At 38.6% G+C, this 23,318-nt stretch overlaps 1 protein-coding gene across 1 annotated transcript; it reads left to right on the forward strand.

The window, feature by feature from the left end:
- The first annotated feature begins 1,967 nt into the window (after window positions 1-1,967).
- Window positions 1,968-20,306, forward strand: lrrc38b (leucine rich repeat containing 38b). Its single transcript, XM_035662639.1, has 2 exons — window positions 1,968-3,476; window positions 15,751-20,306. The coding sequence occupies exons 1-2, from the start codon at window positions 2,849-2,851 to the stop codon at window positions 15,996-15,998; spliced, it is 876 nt and encodes a 291-aa protein (XP_035518532.1). The 5' UTR covers window positions 1,968-2,848; the 3' UTR covers window positions 15,999-20,306.
- The last annotated feature ends 3,012 nt before the right edge of the window (window positions 20,307-23,318 follow it).

Consider the following 23,318-nt stretch of genomic DNA (forward strand, 5'->3'; position numbering starts at 1 on the left):
GCAGAGGAAATGTTTTGTTTAACATGTACCTTTTTCCAAGAAAAGATTTTCCTGTACTTACTGCAGGCCCTTGCAGCTGCAAGGTAAAAATATAACAATGAAAACAACAACCTCTACTACGACTGAATGACTAATATTAGTTCAAGCATTAGTCACTTAGCAAGATCTACAGTGGCTACAGGACCTGAACAAATGGATCTCACAATTGCACATGTTGCATGCCCACCTTCATGTCCCTTATTTCATTCAGCAATCAAAAAATTATCTACATTGTTATTTAGTTACATATACATTTTTGCTCACATCTTAGCATGCCTCAGTTGCAGTAGGATGCAGGATGATAATTTCATCCTACAGGGGTGTAATACTGGATCATAAATCTGGTATCCATCGTAAGCCATTTATTAAATGTTTATGCCTCTTGTAAATGCTATGTGTTGATACTAAACAGCGCATAATAAATAAATAAATACAAATAATGCTATATATCTTGCATATAACATATCCATCTATGAACTAAAAAGACAGAGATGAAGCAGCAGCAGTGATGTGAGGACAGGGAGAAATTCAAGTGGGCTGTAACAATTATGAATTCTTTTCTGTTTTATACTGTAAGAGGCTGTCCTTGACAGTAGCACATCAGAAAAAGTTCTCTAGAGATCAGTTGCATCACTGCCTTTGTCTGTAAGAAATTGCATGAAAAGCATATTTTTTTTATACTAACATCAAAGCTGTCCATGATAAGATATTTAAGCATTATATGTTAAATAGTAGCACCACACAATCGAATTATCATAGTAAGATGTAAAGTTGAAATGTGTTTGCAGGAAACAGTTGAAGCTACCGCAGCATTTAGTGTTTTTTCAGCTAATATATGCTGACTATGATCAAAATCTCCTTTTCTGATGAAAGAGCTGCTCTCTTCCCTGTGGCACAAAGTCAACATCACTGATGAAGCTGCAGACTCATCTGACTTCAGTGGATGCCTCAGGCAAGGACTGGTATTATTAGATTACCTGTGATGAAGTGAGTTAGATGTTATTGCCAGGTTGTTATGAGGCGTGTATATGGTTCATCCATGTGCTTGCACTTGTGAATATGTGTGTAAACTTAATAATGCATTACATTTGCATTGTGAATATGTTGTCTGCTTGGAAATACATAATTACCATCCATGACAGCTCTACTTCCTTGGAAATTTCACGCTACCCTTGTCTTCACGTCCCCCTGCAACAACCTTGGTCTAATTGCATTTACCTGTTGAAGCAAATCCCATTTGGGAAATTCAATACACATTCTGAATTAATCGTCTTCTCTCCATTATGGTTTAAGAATGATGGCAGCTCTGTTTTACTATCCATATTGAGGTCATAAAAATACATAAAAGGCAAAGGCAAATCAATTAAGATCATTTTTCAAGCTGACAGGTGATCTGCTCTGGCATTTTTACCTTTCCCCAAAATGTGTGCTAATGCTGGAATAGCAGGCACAGAATAAGGAAGTAAAAATGGATAAAGGCTAATGCTGTATATTTTAAGAGGTCACAGTTTTACATTTGTAGACACAGTTAATGAAATTCTCCAAAAGGTCAGTCTGTGTTTAACCAGTTTAACAGTCTTTAAAACGGTCAAACCAGGCTTACTGTTGAAGCACAAAGGATTACAAAGCAGGTGAAAAGATTAGATATAAATATATGGAAGGAAATGAGAATGTACATTTTCCTAAAAAATAAATTATTGTTCATATTTTGTTTAAGGACATGCAGCAGAATGTAATATATATATGTATTATATATATATATAATAAAATACATTTAAAATAATCAGCAATAATAAACAGCATCATAAATGTCTTCTGTGTTTTCAGATACTCATCGTCATTTCTTCTCACTATAGGAAGTGACATCACATGTTGACAGCGTGGTTCAGGCACGCCTCCCTGGAAATAAGGAGAGGGGAGAGGGCATGAGATAAACTGTGGTAGATTCAGAGGCAGACATTGGATTGGCATGGCTGTGTGCAGCTCAGCAGCACTGCGATCTACATGCATGAGGCTCCTGCCTGGACATTCGGATTCTCTCTGCACAGCAACACAGCGTTGTTGATGTTGCAGGGCATTGGGAGATAGAGAGGGAATAATAAGGGGGGACAGCCTTACAACACACTTGAGCGATGTACCGTGAGCCTCTCTCTCTCTTGTTTCACACCGTCAGGCTTTTCTACACGGAGACCTGGGACTAATGGAGGGATGCAATTATGTTACTCTTTGCTTGTCATGCTTGAATCACAGCTTCATATATCCTTTTGTGTCAGAGACCTTATTGTCTTTGTCTGTCACCGCCGCCAGATCAACTGTGGGGTAGCGTGGCGGACAGAGCCCCCTCCTCAACCCCCCTCTCCCTTGTCTGTGCCCCCGGCTTCTCATCACTCCCAGCTCGCTCGTGTCTATTTACCTCTCTTAAGCTACCCTCCCCTCTCTGTTAAGCTCCGTCTTTCTTGCTCTCCCGCTCCCTACTGCTTACTATCTCCCTCTCTTTGCTCCTACAAAGCAGGCAGTCTGTTGTTCTATGCAAGCAGCTTGCTACATGATCTACTGGAAAACTGTTTTTGCCGCTCCTCTGCCACCTCACAATTCCTGAGCCCTTCCAGATTTCCATCTCTACAACGACAGGATGTTCCTTCACGAGGATTGATCCCCATTCACCCCCTTTCACTTTCCCCTTTCCCTCCCTTGTCCTGATCTCCTGCCCTCTGACCCTCACCCTCTTGTTCTCTACCCCCACCCACCCTCTCCTATTCGCCCTTACCCCGAGCCTCTTTCCCCCATAATTCATTTCACCCTCTTGACCATGTTGCCATGTGTCTGCTGGCTCCAACTTATCCTCATCTTGCTGCCCTCTGTCTTATGGACCCGGGGGGAAAACTGCCCAGCAACCTGCCTATGCCCAGATCCTCACACTGTGGACTGCAGCGGCCGTGGGCTGACCCGTCTACCCGATGAGATCCCCCTGGATGTGCGCAGGCTTTTACTGGCTGATAACTGTATACCCCGCATCCCCTCAGACTTCCTGGTTCTGTACAGTGACTTGGTTTACCTGGACCTCCGGAACAACTCCCTCTCCCACATAGAACCGGGGACTCTCAGCACCACTTCCAGGCTGGTCTTCCTGGACCTGGGCAGCAACAATCTGACTGAAATCCCTAAGGGGACATTTGGGGAGTCCCGGAGCCTGATCAAACTACGCCTGGGCAACAACCCATATCTGAGCATGGTGAATGAGGAGGCTTTCCTGGGCCTCACCTCTCTGAGAGAACTGGAACTGGAACGTAATGCACTTTCTACCCTTAAGGTGGGGGCACTCAGTCAGTTGCCCTCCCTGCGGGTGGTGAGGCTAGAGGGCAACCCCTGGGTGTGCAACTGCAACTTTGCCAACCTGTTTGCATGGCTGATGGAGAATAGTCACAAGCTTCCTAACGGTAAGTGGCAGGTTCAGAACCATTTGCTTTCCATGTGCTTGACCCAAATAAAACCTATCTGAGCACAACATACAACGGTATCATTGCAAATCCATTGCCATAACACTGCTTCAGTCTATTTATGTTTTCCCTGTAGGAGAGGGAACCCCCTCCCTTTCCCTTGTTCTAATTTTATCTCTTTCTTCTTCCACTCCCATAGCCTATAATGTGTGAGACTGAGTATGTAATATGAGACAATCGCTCTTGTTTTGAAGTGAAAACTACAAGGATGCTTCGTTTTGAAATTTTGATTAATTAAAATATTTAAAATAAGACACCTACTCAAAATGCAGTGTTGTCCAATGTGGAAAAAGAAATAAGACAACTTGTACTAAGATTTTTTGCTTGCAGGTTCTCTGGTTCCACATGCTTATAAACTGAGCAATGACCTCTATCCTGCGTGGTAGTCAAATCGATCAATTTGCGGATTATATTTATATAATACTTATTTATATAATACTTGCCATTTGGTGGACATTATAATTCAGCAATATTATCAATGATTTGTACCATTAACACCAATAAAAAAAACAACCTCCTTTTTTGATTCCTGTGTTTATCACTCTATCCATGTGAATTTTAAGGCCCATACTAAAGAGTCTGTCTACCACTGTGATTCAGCCTGGAGAATTGAGTTAGATAACAGGGCTAAAGTTTTGGTGTGTTTGAGCGTGCAAGGATGTGATTGAATGTGTGCTTGCATATCCGAAGAACATCACAAGACACAGGATCACCACAAACCTTTAAAGGCATTTTACCGTGAGGAAAATCTGCTTACAAGGAGCTTATTGGTCTCAGTAATCAAACATCTACTGGATTCAAGGGAGTTGCGAGATCCGTCCTCTGTAAACACAAACCATCACAATTGTTCAAATCTGTGTTAATAAAGTGGACTGTATGGGATATCTACAATAACACCTGTCAGAAGTAATTTATTCCTCAACAAATCATAATGTTTTATTTTGAGGGAACCATAAATGTTTTACTCAAGGTCAGCCATATGTATATTACTACTAATGTCCTTACGAAGGACGCAGACAGCAGTTATCTCGTAAGTGCAAGCCAGCACGTGGGAGCTGAGGAGGCAAAAATAAACAGATCAGCCACACATGACTAGTAACTCGTGCTGTTATCATATTCAGATCAGAGTGTAGATTTCACGCATTACACGATTTTGTCTTAATCTGAGAATTTAATATGAACTGGCTCGGAGTGTTGTGACATATGCCCGAGGCTGTACAAGGTGTATTTTATAAAACATAATTCATTTTTCAAACACAGTACATAATGTTTAAGGTATAGGGTGTTATGTATAAAGATGTGTAGATAAGGTGTTGGAACACTTATTTCTGTCACTGTTTCAAGGTTGTGAAGCAAAGAGGTTGTTTTTTTTTAAACAAAGGATGAATAGCAATGGCCCAAATATTCTGATTCAAGATATGTTTGTTTTATAGATGTGAGAAATGACTGTGGACAAGATATAAAACCCAAAATTCAAGCAAAGCTGATAACCAACCTAACCTCATAAAAGTGGTTCGACATCAAAGCTTCTGATATGGATATTGTAATATGCCATATATGCAAAAGATTATTTTTCTACTTACAGAATCCCAGTTGGGATCTGGCAGGCAAAAGCTTTAGCTCAGCTCCCCTAAAAACTGTCTGGCTTTTGAAAACTGCTGACAACTCACAAAAGCAAACTTATATACATTCAGGCCATGGTGTACCGTGCTATTGATACTTCTGCTTTTCTCTCCGGTCTGTCTGCATTTGCCCCAGAAACAGACAAGTTTGGGCCTGTGAGGAAGCAAAGTTGATAAACTGGCAAGAATACCTTATTCCCCTTAGTAGGAAGCTGCGAATGCATTAATCACAAGTTCTAAGTGTTGTCAACTGCAAGGCCTAATGAATTGCATTAGTAGTGCTGGCCAGGCAGACATCAACAACAAAGAAGAAGCCAAAGACCTGGCCAAGCTGCTGGCATGGCTGCCAACTGGCCCCAGTGCATATGCACACTCAAATTGAGTTAGTAATGCGTATCTCACCTCATATGCAGCTCTTACATCTCCATCAGTGAGTGTTTGCTTTATGACCCCAGAGACTAGTCCACCGACTTGGACAGAACACATACACATACATGATTATTTGTGTGGGATATCTTAAGTGGTCTACATTTAGTGTTTTGTATTATTTTTTATCATTGTCTTTGGCCAATAAAAGGTGTCTAGAATGTACTTTGTAGTGCTAATATTTATTAGCACTAAAGTATTTCTGATTCTGATTCTGATTCTAATAATGCTGGAAGATTGGATGACAAATAACATTTTAGCAAAAGCAATAATTGGTCTCTTCTCATGTAAGACAATGCAGATTAGTTCTGTAACAGATCAGAGAGGACAAAAAGATGTTTCACTGAACTGAAAATATCCTCTTCCTTGCAGTATAATTTACAGAAGAGTTTACTTAGTTTTTCTTACTGTGGGATATAGTACATGTGTCTTTAAGCTTATATTTGTAACGTGTTAATCCATTTTAAAAGTGTAATCTGTCACAACCAGAAGAAGTTTATACTAACCTTCTGAGTTTTAGACCAGATTATTAAAAAGAAAGTTCTAACCACATCCCTGAACTACCTTTTTTTTTTTTTTTTTACAAATATTTCCCATAGACAGTCTACTACTATGAACTTGCATTGAGTACTGCTGTGTACCAGTGTACTGTGTAATGTTGTAGAGACTACAGTTGAACAAACACAAAGTAGCAGAGAGGATTATAGAGAGTTGGATTTACAAACATGCAATTCACACATGCATGCGTCATACTGCCGATCCTAATGACTGAGCTCTTGATCATGGAAAAATATGATGACCTATTCCCTGGAACGCTATGCTGGAAGTGGTTGCACAATAACAGATGGACACTCATTAGTGAATGAGGTTGATTTGATAAGCTTTTCAATATTTATCAACTCAAACAACCATCATCAGTGTGGGTGTTTTCACTTAATATCTCATTCATCATAGAGAAAATCAATTACAGAGACAGAAATTACTTTTTAAATTGTACATCAGTGTGCTTTTTCCATCCGTGTAGGCGTTGCATACTCATGTCTGTTTTATCATACAACAAATCAGTTACAGACTCAGAAAATTGCTATTTAAAATGTATGTGTGGTGGCTTTTTACACTATATACTAATTATAATACTTATTCAGCATACGGTGTGTTCAAACTGGCACTCAAAGTTGTCAGTATATAATCTGCTTGAGTTTTGAGTGTTAAAAAGTAAAGAAAAGTTGTGAATAATGGCCCCAGAAACAGTATAGAAAACAAATACTAAGTAAAAGTATTAAATGCCAGTAGTTTCTGATGTCAGTTGGCCTACATCTTTTATCATTTCCTGTAAGCAAAAAATATTACATTAATTTCCTCTATATTATCTGCAAGACAGGTTTATTAAGAAAAGTATAATATTAGCGTATATGATAGAGGTATCTTTGCTCTTTCAAGCGTTGGGTTTTACTTCTGGACAAAGTAAACCAGATTTTGGTTTACAAAATCTGGACAAAGTATAGGTGTTGGGAATCAGCTAATCAGCTAAAACGAGGTGTGCCTGCAGATTCCTCAGAAGCATTAATTAGACTGATGACATCACAGGCCAGAGTTTTGATTCACTGACTGAACGTCAATGCGTATTAGTATTAAGCAGTCATGACTTTCAGAAAATTGTAAAAAATGGCACTTCATGTAAATTAGAAAAAGTCAATAAAATATGACAAAACTTCACTGCTATTTTGGAAGTCATCCTGACATATCCGTGGTTCCCTCTGTGATGGCCTGCATAATCTAGCAGCTGCGTAGCCCATGCTGTAAACCCAATTTCCATTCCATTTTCCACATCTTGATTTCCCCTGTGATTTCAAGTTCACAAAGCAGCACACTTTTCTGTTTGCATAACTTTGATTACTGCAGGTCAGCATGATGAGTGGGTGGAAGATGCTTAAAATTCTAAAGGGGGGTTAGGAGATAAAAAAACAGATCTCTTTCCACATGGCTGTGTTTTGTGTCCTACATGTTGCTAAGTATTCATTTTGAGCTGCAAGCGATCAGACAGACGCACTTATAGCAGTCTGCATTCTTCTGCTTTTCTTTTTTTTGTTACCATTTATGGTTTTTTAGACACCAATCAGGTTCATAAATGTTTTAATGGAGGGATGAGTGTAAACATGATCCACTGCTGTCTCCAGTGCTCTTGGGTTAAGGATGAACAAAGACCATATATAATTCAGAGTGACACAGTTCTACGGCACATTGGCCAGGGTAATTGGAGCCAGAGCTGCCTACAGGGCAGGGCTGGCCAACTCCCATGAGAGATTGAGGCTGAAGCCCATCGTGGCATTGCTATCAACACTAGACATGACCTGAACAGTTTCACTACAAAGTACCAGTTCATGTGACAGGGTCGAAGTCTGAATTTTCCTTCGCAGCCTATCGTGTTTCTCCCCAGAGACCTGTTATCACACTGCACAAGCAGGTCTAAAAAATATGATGCCATTGACCAGCGCTACAAAGCACACACATGATGCCATACTGCCCCACATGACACTACTTGCTATCTTTACTATGTGATGAAAAAATATCTATTCCATTAACACAGGCTGACAGCTTCTTTTATCTTGGCCTAATTTAATGTTTATTTAAAGTTGAGATGTGTGAGACAGAGAGCGCTGGCAAGAGAGAGCAGAGTGTGAAAAGGTGGACAGAATTACACAGTGGGATGACATCAGCTGCTGCATGTACAGAAGCAGAAAGGGATAATCTGCCGGTGTCAGAAATAAAAGGTGAAAAGCCGAAAGCATTATTTCACTGGCAGTGTGCAGAGTCGTGCATGATGGATACTTTCCTCTCTGCCTGTGTCTGCCTGTGTGCGGTCGAGTGTGAAGCATGAATTGCCTGCATGACTGTTTAGAATTATAATGAATTGTGACCGTAGACAAACTGCTTTTTATTATGACGGAAAAGTGAAAAGACATCTACTATATTCTCACTTTTTCCACTCTTATATTGGGGGAATATAACATTTCTATGTGCGAATCGGTGCTTTTTGTGATGAGATATTTTGAATATACTCATGGTGCAGTGATGTCAGTGAGTCTCCACGCAGAAGGAATCCCCTCCTGAATGATTCACCCTCGCCCCACTGTCACATGAATGCTTGTCATTTTGTGCATTCATAACACACATTCTCCACTCTGTTTCTCTCTAACTCCCACTCTTGGCCTCTTCTTGTATGAATCTGTCATATTTTTCCTTGAGACTTCCCTTATGCTCTTCCTCTGATCGCAACTAAATAATTCTTCAATCTCTCTGTAATTATGTTGGCCTGGTTCTTTTTACATCTACTGAGTATTGGACTTAAGAGGAAGATCCATCTCATTTAATAAAGTAGGGAGGGGACAGTTTTGTGAGCTATTATCACAACCAGATTATTTAGGAGGACTGTCTAGACACTGCTGGTTTGGGAGTGAAGACTTTAGCATGAATGCCAACTCCTGTAGGAGTCTGCAGATGTAAGATTGTGGGGATTTTGCCTTTGCTAGTGGTGCAGAGATCAATCTGGACAGACAGTGTGGTGTTGAGGGAGGGAGGATAACACAAGCCTCCAATATCAGTCTGTCACAGCTAGGTAGATCAATCACAACTGAGACAGCAGATAGCCTATCCCCTCGGCTGGCTGTAATCCTAAATGTAATCCATCAACTCTCTGCGCCAGGAATGTAACATAGCTGTGTGGCCGGACATACCTGATAGTGTAATGGCATGATTTGTGTTACATTATCGTATGGCAGCCTACTCCAGACACACTTTTTTGTAATCATAGTGGTGTTTGGGATAATTTATGAACTCCAGAAATTGTACTGTATCAGCTTACCCATTTATAAAGCTGATATTGACCCCACCGTACGTGTAGGTTTTATTAAAAATGGTCTATCGATTATTAGATTAATGTCATCCATTGAGATACTTGCGAGGACTTTATAATGTCCTTTAATATCCTGAATTATGTAATTCTTTTATTTTTCTTTTACTAAATTATTCTGTTATATTGTAAATTATTGTTTATGTACCAAGGTTTTTGCTGCCACAGTAGGTGGGTTGGGATGTCAATTAAATTAACATTCTCAGCTTTAATTATAGGTTTTGGAGAAGAGATTTGGACTTACATAAAACCCACAAGCCCATGTTTAACCTGCATTTCACCCATTCTTATAATCCTTGGCCATCAAATCACAGAGACTTCAGTCTGCAACTGTAGTTCCATACACAGAATTGCTAAACAGCATTACATTGAATAAAATTGGTACCAAATCAAGTTATAGGTATAAGCACCAAACAAAGTTAGTTTCTATCCCATCCCCATCAGACTGGAGACTATTGTAAACTGTCTTTCTGTGGTTATGTCTCCACCAATGTTTTAATGTAAACTCTTGGCCTTGTGTTAAACAACAGGTGATGTGAATACCTGGCAATGTGAAGATTCAAATATAATATTCGTTATACATAGTATTAAACACTGGGTGCAGCTGACATGCAACCCCTCCAAATGAAATAGGTAGTTGCCTTGACAAAATTCCAAAACAGTTGGAATCAACAGTTTGAGGAAATTTACCTTTTAGCAAGCTAACATTAGCAACTGTTTGGCAGTCAGCTTACATTTATGGTGCCATGCCATTGTCTCAACGACCCATAATTCCGAAACCCCAATAGTCTGGATAATGTCTCTTTGGACTGAAAGCCCATTTGTCTGCCAGCCCATTATCCCAAAGACAAATGCCTATTCTCCAAAGGAACATTGCTCCAAAAATACACATTCTCCCTGCAGTTTCACCGTGTGAGTGTCACTTTTGCTTCGTCTAGGCGTGAAAAGTACATGGTGGACCAGTGTGTGTATTACACTCTTTGGGATGATTTTATTTAAACCAAACCAAGATCTATGAAATGATCTAAGAAGTATTTTTGGTGACAAAATCTAACCAAGCTGCAGCCATCACCTGAAGTATTTCTCAACACTTTATTTTGAAAGTCTGACATTGAATATTTATCATAGCTAACTTGATTGCACTAGAGTATACTGTGACAGTGTCATGTTGTGCCTTGCCTAGGTGTGAAAACCACACTTTAAAGTGTTTGGTATTTTCAGAGCAATGGGCCTTCGTACCAAAGGGTGCTGGTTTAAGTCCCAAAGGGACACGTTTCAGACTATTGGGGTTTGAGAGTAATCAGAGCAATGGGTAGAGCTCACACTTGATGCATTGCTTTCCAGATAGCTTATACTGAGTCCAGCTTGGTCTTCCAACTTAACAAACAATGCCACTAGGTCAGTGGCCCTCCACTTCTAAATATGACACTGTAGGTGTCCCTAAGCAAACAAACACAGGACTTTCACACAATATTATATGATACTGTAGTAATGCCCTCATTGATAGCCTTGTAGTTTCAAAGTAAATGTAAATTGTGCATACATTTGCTATTTTTATTGTGTGACATATTTGCTGTGGTGAAACCAGATACCAGTAAAAAGTGATTAGTTCCTATTTAATCAGCTTATTTTTACTGCAGTCCTTTTGCCACTGGTTTGTTGACTTTCTCACAGTTTTCTCTGCTAAGTGGATAAGTGTCAAACATATTGTGAATTTGACATAAGCTTTCTCGGTGCTGTTGGAGTTTTTAAGCTGTAGTATGCTATATATTTGCTTGACATAAATCAGCTCACAGTCAATAAATTAAGGAAGCAGACTCAGGTTTCAGTTTCCTATACATCTAATCTGAGGTCACATTCACTGAGTCTGGACATCCTCTGTCAGTGAAAGATGTGCACTTTTTGTCTCAGACAAACTTATAATACTGAGAAACTATAATTATCGTGTTTGTTCCAGAAGATTCCAGCTTTGGCCAAATACCACAGCTGTTCAGTAATTATCCCTTTTGTCAGACAGTGTAATAAGTCTGTGTGCCCTATTGTGTAATTTTAGTTCTTAACTGAAACTGTGTGGCTCCAGTGGAAAGCTACTATTGCAAATCCTGTGCATGTTATTGAAGAGCACATACAATGCCCATTTTTATTAAAACAAATGACAGATATATGATGATATGTAGGTTTTGGTATTGCATGGTGCACCCACATATTTAGACTAATATAAAAAATGTTAAGATTACCAATATAAAGAATCAAACTTTGTGTCTCTGTCCATCATTGGTTTGTTTACCGACAAATGTAATAATCCTGTAACTTCTGCAGGGGCATGTGTTTACCTGGTAATTTCAGTCTAAAATATTATTAATCAAACATCTAGGACAGGCAACACCAGACAGAACAGTCTGAAAGGCAAAGGCCAAGTCTCTGAGGTGATGGGTTACTTTGTCATGCAATTTGTGCTCTATGAATATAAATATCATCCATTTATCTCTGGCACAAACAGACAGGACAGGCACTTCAATATATTGGATTTCCAAATTTATTCAAACATTTCTTTGTCTTTAGTAAGATGTGTGGCAATGACACTAAAGGTGAATTTTGGGTTTTTCACTTAAACTGCTGTTGAACAATTAATTAGAACAAGGTCAGTGCATTCTGTTTGTGTCTGCCTCTGTCTGAATGCCAAAGTTTTATTCTGTTCTCTGTTGCTTATGATTCATCATTTAACAGTCAGACATTTATTGGAAGTGATTGATTTTGTACAAAATCAAAAGCAAAGGCGTCCTTATATTGCAACAATTTGAAATTATTACTAATTTCAATACACTTATACACTTATATTATGACAAACCACAAAGTGCATGTTTACATAATCCAAGATCCTACCACTGCCATTCACAAAATGCTGTGAGAGAAGCTGGGAATGGTACAGTAAAAAAACTCTATCCTGCTGAGTCAAAGTGTAATTTGGAAACTGAACTGATGCTTTTCAAGTGTGAGTCATATGACATAGTTGTGCAACACAATTCTAAGAATATTATATTTAAAACAAAACAAAACATTTTTATGTTTATTTTTTGTTTATAACTCTCAAAGATGAGATTTACCATCTCCACATGTATTATGCACTTACTTGTAAAGCCAGAAGCCAGCAGGTCGGTATTGCCTCTTCCGTAGACTTGCATGTTACTCAGACTAAGCAGTTTTTTTCACATGCAGTAGGCTTTGAATTTGTTTTGATCTCTGATTCCTTCAACATACGGTAGACATGTCTTAGAATGAATCATGCCAGGAACTCGCATTGTTTTTGGCTCCACCAGGATTGTTGTTATTGGCTCCTAATCAGTTTGGAGCCTGATTCTTGTTGCTGGGTTTGCTTCTGACTCACTTCATCTGCTCCTGATTCAAGGCTACTTGAGTTTTCTGTGGAGCTTGTCCAACATGCATTTGTGCTACGGTTCTTGCAAGCCTGGTTATGGCCTGTGTGTATGCTGTGATAAGAGAAGTGCCGGCAATTTATAAAAAAAGAAGACAAATTTGACTTAAACAAGTTACATCCAATAATGAGGTGTGAATTATACTTCCAAACAAAATTACCAAAGCAGGGCTTGATGACATTTTCATGTAGGAACAGTAACATTTAAAGGGTAATGCTGGTAATATTCTATTTTTTTATTGTGAACAAATCCTCTGAAAAAAGAGCAAAAATAATGCATTTTTCCTACTAAGGAGCAATGCATGTGTAGCCCACCCCTGATATAGCTTATTTATCTGTGCCATTAATCTCCTCTAAAGACTACTAAAAACACATAAATGATCCAAACCATTGCACTGGGTGAGATGTTCCTTCATTACGATGAACCTGAGTACCGTACTGTGACTCAATTCCACATACAGAATTCTGGTGCAGTAAACACTCAATAGGGCTATACTCAAATACATGCACAATTTACTCCTGTTGAGTAATGTTTGCTAAAAATTACTGTGTCCAGATATTTTAGTGAAATTATTTGGCAGTTAAATAACATTTTTTTTTACGCGAATTAATGTTTTGTTTTTAATCTTAAATCATGGAAAACACTGTTTTTATTTAAGTTTAAGGAAATGTGTACAATGCCCCCAATGACCAGTACCAAACATCCATCAATTGAAAATACTCAGGTTGTTGTTTTTGGTCACACAGGCCGTTGTTATTTTATATGCATAATCTTTTCAGAAATTCTTAAACAACAACAAAAACATGCATATTATATAAAAAACAGAACTATAATGTAATGGTTGCCCTATTACTGGCATTTTGATGTGTGTGTATGTCTTGTGACCTCTACTAATTGAATGTTAAAAGAAATATGAGAATCTGTATCTTGTATTAACGGATTAGTGTCAAGTTTTTATCAAGCTCTTAAAGAGTTTAGTTACAAACCTAATTAATAGTGTAGAGAGTTAATCGGAGGAGCATGAAAACCAATTCCATGCCATCACTAATTTCCATTATTTCTTTTTCCATTGTCATTTAACACTTTTGAAGCTGTTTAATGCTATTTTTTTTACTGTACAACACGGTTTTACATATAAACAGACTAGTAAAGGACATTATTAGATTGTTAGATCATTTTAAGTTGAGTTTTGTACTTATGCACTTTGCTATAATAATTAATGACACATTTAAATGTCAGACATTAAATGCTAAATTAACTCAGAATCAAGGTAGTCTAATGAATGAACATAATTGTAGCCAATCACAGGAGAAGCAATTGAATTTGTATTATAACAAAGCATGCTGCAAATTGTGCTGACTGTTTAGCAAACACCTAGAATTGATGTACTGCCAAGTGTGTGCATTTGCATGTGCAGTATCAGTAGAAAGTAGCCACCCACATTGCAAGGCTTCAGCTCTACCCACCTATAAGCTAGCATTCACATCAATATGTCTAGTTTTTCATACAGTGCATTGCCAATAGGAAGGTAGTTACTGGCTGTATATATTATCTTCTGAAGTGTTTGCAGAGTATGTCTGTTATGAGATATGTATCACCCATTGGCCTGGAACAGCAAGTGTCTAATTAGCACTTTTATCAAATTAAACTCAAAGGTTAACAAAGTTGTTGGTAAAACAAGTTGAATAAATGAGTCTGTAAGCATTTGAAACTGAACACCCTGTACTGTAGTTTCAGTGGTATCAGTGGCCAGCCTTTAACATATACATGTTTAAACTGACCCTAATGATCTGGTGTCATTCTCATTTGTAATCAGGAGTTGGAAAAGAAGAGTCACTGGAAGACTTATGCCCTTGAGAGCCACAGACGCTGTTCTTTTCCATTTAAATGATGTCTGAACAATAAAGTATTGAAAGTGACAGAGACACAGAGAGCAGCACTCTCTGATTTATCATGCTTTCATCTTGAGATGAGTTTGGTCAAGGTGCCCCTGTCTCAGACGGTGCCCTTTACTGATTTATGAGTACATTTTTGAGATGTAACCAGGAGTCATATTTAATTAGGAAGCATATTCTTAGAAGTTTGCCTTGTGCAGAGCTGTCAGCTGAAATGAAGGTGATTTAAATTAATGTTTATTTCATTCTCAAAATAATGTCCAAAGGATGCAGAAAAATGTGTCTTTATGTAAGAGGCAACGACATGGCTTACCACCCAGAGCAGCTTACACTACACTCCAGCCACAATAGGACAAATAAAGTCTCCAACACAAAGGAATCGCTTTAAATGTTCTGTACAGTAGATAGTAGATACGTATATAGTTAACTGTAGACTGTAGTATCACTGTGCTTCACAGTTTCTTAGCATTTCGACTTTGCTCCCACAGTGAACCTGCAGTCATGGTGTGGGTGGGTGTACTGTATAAACACTGCAACCTCAACCCGTAAGTGAAGACTTCTGATTGTCCTTACAGTTATTAAATCAGCAGAAAGAACTGTACTGCTCTGTTGAATTCAGATGCTCTACAACTCAACACTGTCTTGCGTACAAACAGGACACCTAAAAGCATGTGCTGAGCACGTGTGTGCTATGTGAGCTACTGTATGGATCTAATTCTCAAATATGCCTCACCTTAAATTTTAGATCCTTTGGGAGGTCTCTCATTTGTATGGGCTGTATATCGCTCAGCACTGAGACACAGCTGTACTCTGTGCTTGTTGTGTATCCCTCACCAAGCTCATAAAGGTTGTGTTATTGTATACACTGCATCTCTAGTTCAGTAGCCTAGTAAATCTGCCTAATCTTATTTCCTGTTTTCAATGCAGGGGTGGAAGGCATGGAGTGCTCCCTCCCCATGGATGGCAGACGTGTATCTCTGACCCAGCTCTCTAAGGACAGCTTCCGTGAGTGCCAGGCCACCCTGACTCTAACAGACCTGCTCATCATCATTTTCTCTGGCATCTCAGTGTCTGTGGTGGCCATCATGACAAGCTTCTTCCTGGCTTCAACTGTTCATTGCTTCCAGCGCTGGAGTAAAGGCACCAAGGGGGATGAGGAGGAGAGTGAGGAGTGAGAAGGATTTCCTTTTAAGGACCTGCATGGTCCAAGTACTTCAAACAATGAGGACACTGCAGACAGTGTGTGCTACATGTGACAAGTTTCATGCTGCTTTCTCCCTGGTGAATATCCAGGACTGTTTAACGGTAGGATCCTGCCCTGGTACCGTTGCAGTTTTCTTTGCACATGGACATCCAAAATATGGTAAAGAAGGACATTCCCAAGGAATGAGCCAAAGTCCCAATAATAATTAGTGAGTGACCTGCTCCACTCACAAAATGTAGAGATATAGAGATCATATTTTTGGCTGTGAGAGCCTATAGTCCTCTTTTATGACTAGTGGCTCTTGGCCCGATGATGTAGGCCTACACAAATAATGCAAGGTTAACACCTTTATAATGAGAGAGAAAAATATTTTTAAAAAAGAAGTGTTGCTGCAGTGCTGTCACGATAGTCTTAGACAAGCCAATAACTTCTCAACGTGTAATCACATTGGACATGCAATTCTGGAGTTTGAAATCCTGTAAAGTGACATCAAAGTTAGTGCAAACTTTTAGATGATTTCCACTGGGGCTTTATCTATGTAGTGCAGAATGCTCGATCCCATAAAAAAAGGATGTCATACCGACCAATGACCTCAGTATTTAACTGCCTATAACATGATATGCTGGTATATCCTGCCATTTACAATGTCTTTTTTGGACAGCCTCACTCACTAACATTCAAAAATGGTTCACAAGCACTGGAGAAGGCAAATACTGTTGTTCCTTCTGCATGTAAAATTAGATAGTAGCAGAGGTGTCAGTTGAACAAGAAGGATTTGGACAATGGTGAGATTTTAGTTAGTTGATGTACTGTAGGAAGGAAGAGTTTCCAGTGGGTCTACACATTGTTTCAGCAGTATATTCATTATATAATCACAAATTTATGTACAAAAGAAAACAATGTACAGTCAAACATATAAATCAAGAGGATGTACTGTGCGTACCTTAGATTGATAACTGTGAACTGTGTAGAAAGATATAGACAGATATCTAAAATAACAGTATAATCTTGAAAATTATGGCAAATACGGTATTAAAATAGAGTCTATGTAGAATTATTGTGTCAAATAACGCACTTTATATGGTGAACCTAATTTTGGCAAGCCCCTAATTACACTATGTAGACTGGTTTTGTATTCATCTGCCAAAGATTAGGTTTAGGTGAAGGAGACATATAAGGACTTTGTTGTGGATGGTGTGCTATTTAGTGAGTTAGGCTTAACAGAAGGCAACACTATAGCCAAATCACACTCTGTATACACATATTGTACTCAGTCAAACAGTTATGGTCTCCAAAGATGAACATTTTATTCTAGTCTGTCTATGACTAAACCAGCTGTCGTGCATCGCTTCACACATGGCAGTCTTTAACCTCTATCTTACTTCAGAACAAATAGTTATTTATTGTATGAGGGTGGGGGGCAAGAGGGTTGTCTCTTGAGGAATAAATAGACAACTTGTGTTTTGTTTATGATATCCAGAATGGATACAGCATGGACTCTCAGTCAGCTTGTACTCCTTTTACTAATGATCTTCCAATACCTTAATAAAACAGCTGATTCTGGAAAAGTGTCGTATCAAAACTCTTACTGTATCAACAGCATCTGCATTCAGAAGAGCGACAGTACAGTATATTATACATTAAATAAAGCAGCGCCCTAAATATTACAGGTTTGTTATTTGCATCCTGTATATTTAAATCATCCTCCATTAGGACTTGGAACGCTCAAAGCTGGACTCTTTGTATTGTCCCCCCCCCCTCCCAAAGCTAATGCATTGCTTCTCACATTCTTGTAAGACATGAATAATTCAGTGAAATTGAGATATGAAGCAGAAAGAATGTCAAGCTTTTTAATGTAAACAAGCAGAGGATAGAAAAAGAGCCATGAGCAAATAGAGTCATCATTTCAGGGTGGTTAACAAAAGATAAAAAGGAATTCCAAATGCCTATGTCTCTTTAGAACAAGTCATAACCCTGAATGTGCAGTGACGCACGCTTTGTAGACATGGCAAGAAGTAAATGTGGCCTTATTTATTTTTGGTATTTTCCATTAGTATCAGCATCAATAAAAGCACAAATATATCACAAGAAACTAAAGTGATTCTAGTACACTTTTTAAAGGATGTGTTGCATCATATGTTGTTGTATATTGTCACAGTATGTTTTCATTGATGTGTATTGTCATGTGTTGAAAATGCCACATCCTTAACATGAGATTTGTAGGCTACTGTATGTATGTCGTCTTTTTACCATAATTTAAATCATGTGGGACACTTTGAAGATGAATGTCCATTGGAAATACTCATCTACAACAGCCAATTGATCTTTCGCTAAACCCCATCCCGGCAACAGCAACTGACCAATAACAGCTTAGTAAACTAGGCACGTTGGCAGGCCTGTCAAGCTTTGGATTTCTCCAGCCCACACTAATGAAGCAGTGTACAACGGTCTCTGAGGAGCGATACTCTATGTCTCAAGAGTTTAGAGAGTGGTGTTTTTTTTTTTTTTGTCATCTTTCAAAAAACCTAGAACAAGCAAATGTGTGAGAAGTTGATTAAACTTTGTCTTTATCTGCTCTACCATAGGCTGCAAACATTAGCATGTCCAGCATACAATACCTCTAGCCAAACTTGTGTTAGACACCACTACATTTGCCAAACTCATGAATTTTCCTCATATCCTCAAATCATTTTCTCTTGTGAAAGTGAAGCACTTTGTTTCAAAATATGAACAATAAAGCTTAGCCTAAATCTAACACCTGTATTGCTTTTCTAAGTAGGCTAAATTTTTCTATATTAAGCATCCAAACCCTTCAAGGGTTATGTAGCTATACTATGGGGCTAGCTGTGTACTCAAATACACAAACAATGGTGTTCCTTCATTTACAGGTCCTGTACCTTATGCCTGGGACATGTAGCTTTAGCCTCAGTCCTTGAGCATTATTCATGTTCGCAGCTATTAAGTAGCCTACATGTTTAAGACCCATACAGAACTCTCATTTTAAAATGTGTCAGATTTAAACAATAAAGTCAGCTGGAGACAGACTTCTCAGTTGACTCAACGAGTTCAAGCATTAGCATTATCTTAAATTAGCTACACCTATCAAATCTGCTGGCGTGAGTCATCCTTTCAGCCAACCTAATCCATGGTTGTCAGCAAGAAATGAGAAGCCTGCTCTTGTTCACACCTGTGTGGAATTGAAGATTAAAGACTGTTTCAAAAATTACTGCAAATTTCTATGTTAAATCTGCAACCACTATCACTGTAAGAGAATGGTAAAGCTTGACAGGCGTAGCAAGGGTAACTAAGAAGGGCTTGGCTTAGCGAACGGTCAATTCTAACATTGGATTTGCTAGCCTACTGTCTTAAAGGGTAATGCCACTGAATTTCATATTTGAAGTCATTCTTTTTTCTTATGACTGTTCGGTCAATATTGAACAACACCTAATATTCCTTATAGCCAGAGTGAAGGTGCCCACAGTTACTGTAGGTTAAAATGAGGGTATGGACATTTAGGAACTCCAAACGAAAAGAATAAACATTTTGAGTTTCCAATTGTTGGCTTGAGAGGAGCAGGTTCTCATGTTCATAAAATAAAAATAAACATTTGAATGCTTAATACAAGAATGGTGAGTCACACAAGAAAGTGAATATTAGGTGGAGAGATGAGAAACTGCTTTTCTATTGGCTAATTGATATCTGAAGGGGCGGCCCTTAGTTACCGAATCAGAGGGAGAATTTTTATACATATCATTATCATTTCCAACTACTGTGTAGTTACTGTATATTAACAAATTATTATGTTAGCTTAGCTGTTAGCTTGAAGCATATGTTAGCATGACCATTTCCTTTCTCTTACTCATTTTATTAAGTAACAAATATCAGCACATTAGAGCATGCACTGTTGAGTTACCTACAGTATAAAGTTCAGATTCATGTCTATTTTTCTATTCAACCTTTTAGAATGAAGCCTTTATTTACGCTGTCAGTCCCCAAAGTAATTTTCTGGCATTGCGCACCCTGGAAAGCAGAGACACTGGTGGCTGATTTCGTACAGTATGTCTTGACATTGCTTAAAATTCCAAAATCCATGTTATGTTTTGTCAGATAAATGTCAGAATGGCTCAAATCTAAATTAAATGACAGAGAACAGTGTGACGTTGTTGCTGCAGCTGAATGCATTTCCAAATGTCAGATAGACACTGTCAAACAGACCGTATCATGTGTAGCTGTATATTGATGTTTGGTTAAAAAATGGAAATAAAATCTCTTTTTTCCATCCTCTGGTCTGTATTCGTTAAGCAAATGTATATCAGTGGGTAAATACAGATGCAAAAGATGTATGATCATTTAGTATTAATGCAATATGTCAACATAGACAACACAGATCATGCATATACCTGTGATATAGACCAATGTGCACAGGGCAAGTAAAAATATTTAATATTAAAGATTGGTTATAGTTTTATTTAAACAAGCGCTGCCTTACATGCAGAGAGTGTGGTAATGTGACTCTTAGCTAAGCAATATCTACTGCAAAGTGTTAATAATGACAATAGAATTTGCACTTATCTTCCTCTCATTTCCAGGGGTTGACAGATTTCGTCTTGTCACAGCAGCAAATGAGAGCGGCTCATCTGTAAACACAGCTCAGTGTGTTATTTCACACAGCACTGTTATCACACTGCAGGTATGCAAATGGATGCACTATTTTTGGAAAGGGTGTTAGAGAAATTAGAGACTAAAAAAAAATAAAAATCAAATATCATCCGCTTACATAACAAGTATCCAGCCTGTTCATGGACAATCTCTTTCATTCAGAGCTTTGTGTATTTTGACAATCTGTAATAAATCAGACACAAATGAATTGACATTCAATCCTATCCCAGCACATGAATGCTTTTTTCTTGGCTGCCTCCAGTGTTTTGTTTTTTTGCTGTGTCAAATTCTTTAGCTCATGTAAGGCGGAGGAGATACTTCTTTGGTTGACAGAGGTTTGTGTTTTTCTTTCATCCCTTATGCTAATGATTCATTTTTCCATATTTTTCTCATTATGTTCCTTTGTCATGTTCTGTTGTGAGGCAATCTAACAAGATACCATGCTTCTCTAAAGAAGTCGGATGTCAAAGAATCACAGGATGAAACCAACCTTAACCTTTAGGATATGCTACTTTGGCTAGAAAGAAAGCAGATTCCTGGCACACACCACAGAACGATAGCAAATAATCCTTTTTGGACATATTTATGATTCCTAACAGGAACACTTGACAGGGAATCGCTTGCAAGAAAGACTTACACATACTACATTAGTGCACCACTGCAAAGAGGCCTGTGAGGGTGGTGGTCGTGATGAGGATTCTCCTGCAACCATTTACCTCATTTGGTTGTCATGGCTACACAGCCGGAGGCCTGAGCTCTTGGACGCCGAGGCGGGAACAGGGAAAGGGAGGGATGCTGGGAAGCGTGGCCCTCAGTGTGGCTGCCTCGCCTCTCATTCCATGCATCATCTAACTGGACCTGGCATTTAAAAAGAAAAAAATGTCCACAGCACTGGAGCTCCCTGTGAACCAATCTGTGACTTTCACATCCATCCTCTCCTTTTGATTTGTCTGTAAAAGGCATTGTGATAGGTCAGATTAGGATATCCATCATAACATCCACATCATCATTGTGGTCTAATGCCTTTAAAACATTTGTATCCAGTTACTGTCCCCATAGTCGCAGAGATAGATGTCAGACATCATGATCGATATTGAATTTCATGTCAGTTGAGCAGTGTGAAACATGACAACCGTAAAACTTCCAATAAATAGACACAGATCTGCCTTTACAAGCCTGGTGTGGCTAAACGTTTTGACAAATAAACACAGGTCTCCTATAGAGGCCTGGTCTGGATTTTATAGAAACTACCTTGATATATAAAACCTCTTAAAACCCACCAGGTCGCCCGCTTGAGTGAGTTTTTGGCCGTTTAGATTAACAACACAAACTTTTGTCAACATGGACATGCTGCACATCATTACATCAGTTAGATTCTCCACAATTCAATTGTTCAGTTCATTTTACAGAAACTATGAACACCAAAGTATAACAAGGCTCTTTTCTCCACAGTAAATAAACTTCTCAAACCCAGTGACAATACCTCCAACTCATTCACAACTTTTTTTTCTTTAGTCCGTAAAAGGTCCACCGATCAAAAGTATCAGAGGGTTTCATTAAAATTAATCTGAGTTATGAATATTGTCACGTGAAGTCTGTCGCTCACTGTCTGCATGCTGGCTGCCGTAAATCTCCGGCTGCCATAAAATGCTGTTCACGTTCAAGTGAACAGAGAAAAGAGTACAACCTGAAATTTACCGTAAGCTGTTTGTTGTCAAATTTGTTGGACAAAACTCAACAGAAGCAACACAGTTAGAGAGTATTCATTCATTCATCCATCTGTGCTGAGCAAGAGTTTTGCACTAAACGAAATAAATGCCTGTCCCAAATAAACGCCTGTCCCCAATAAAGGAAGGGTGAGTTCAGTTATTTAAGCAAATAAACGCTCGGGTTATTATTAGAAATTTTACAGTAGATGCTCAAATTGCAGCCCACGGCTAGCACACATGTAACAAACTCCATACAACAAGTACAGCTAAGTATCACTACTAATATTTAGTACCTAAACTATTCCAAAAAAATGTATAATCATCTATTAGAGAATATTTTATCCTTTTGACTGAGTCAATTTTGAGAAGTCAGATTAGGATATGCATTATAGGGTCCCCATCATTGTAATCTAATGGCATTTATCAGGGGAGGGTCGTCAGACTGTTTTGTCAGTACAACTGGTTTATTATTATGTAGCTGCATTTTAGCCAAAATGTTTCATTAAGCTAAAGTGAAAGTAAATATTTTGACCAACTATAATAAACTGAGAAAACTGGTCATTATTTACTTTTATACGTCAGACACTGAACAATGATCATCAGATAACAAATGATTTGATGAATAAAATCTGTGAATTGTGCTTTGGAAACTAAGCCTTTATTTATTTATTTGTTTACCAACTGTGTCTTGTTACAGTCTGTTCCTACAAAGACAGGAAGCGAGCAGAGAGGAAAGTAAGCCAACCCTCAGAGAGGAAGCTTTGAATGAGTAATGACCTGCTGGTTTACAGTGGGATTAGGGTTTGGAGAGGAGTGGGCAGCAGAGGGGTCAGGTTGCAAAGTTCAAAAGGAGCGACACCTGATGCTTCTCTCTGTCTGTGTCTGACAAGCGGAATGGGCATTGAGTTCAGAGAAGTGGGGCT

This window comes from Morone saxatilis, unplaced genomic scaffold, assembly GCF_004916995.1.
Source record: "Morone saxatilis isolate NCDOM2014 unplaced genomic scaffold, NCSU_SB_2.0 Contig18, whole genome shotgun sequence".
NCBI classification, from domain to species: Eukaryota; Metazoa; Chordata; class Actinopteri; family Moronidae; genus Morone; species Morone saxatilis.

Coding starts and splice junctions, on each gene's coding strand:
- lrrc38b (XM_035662639.1), top strand. CDS start 2,849: ATGTTGCCATGTGTCTGCTGGCTCCAACTTATCCTCATCTTGCTGCCC. Junction 3,477..15,750: donor TAGTCACAAGCTTCCTAACG/GTAAGTGGCAGG, acceptor TTTTCAATGCAG/GGGTGGAAGGCATGGAGTGC.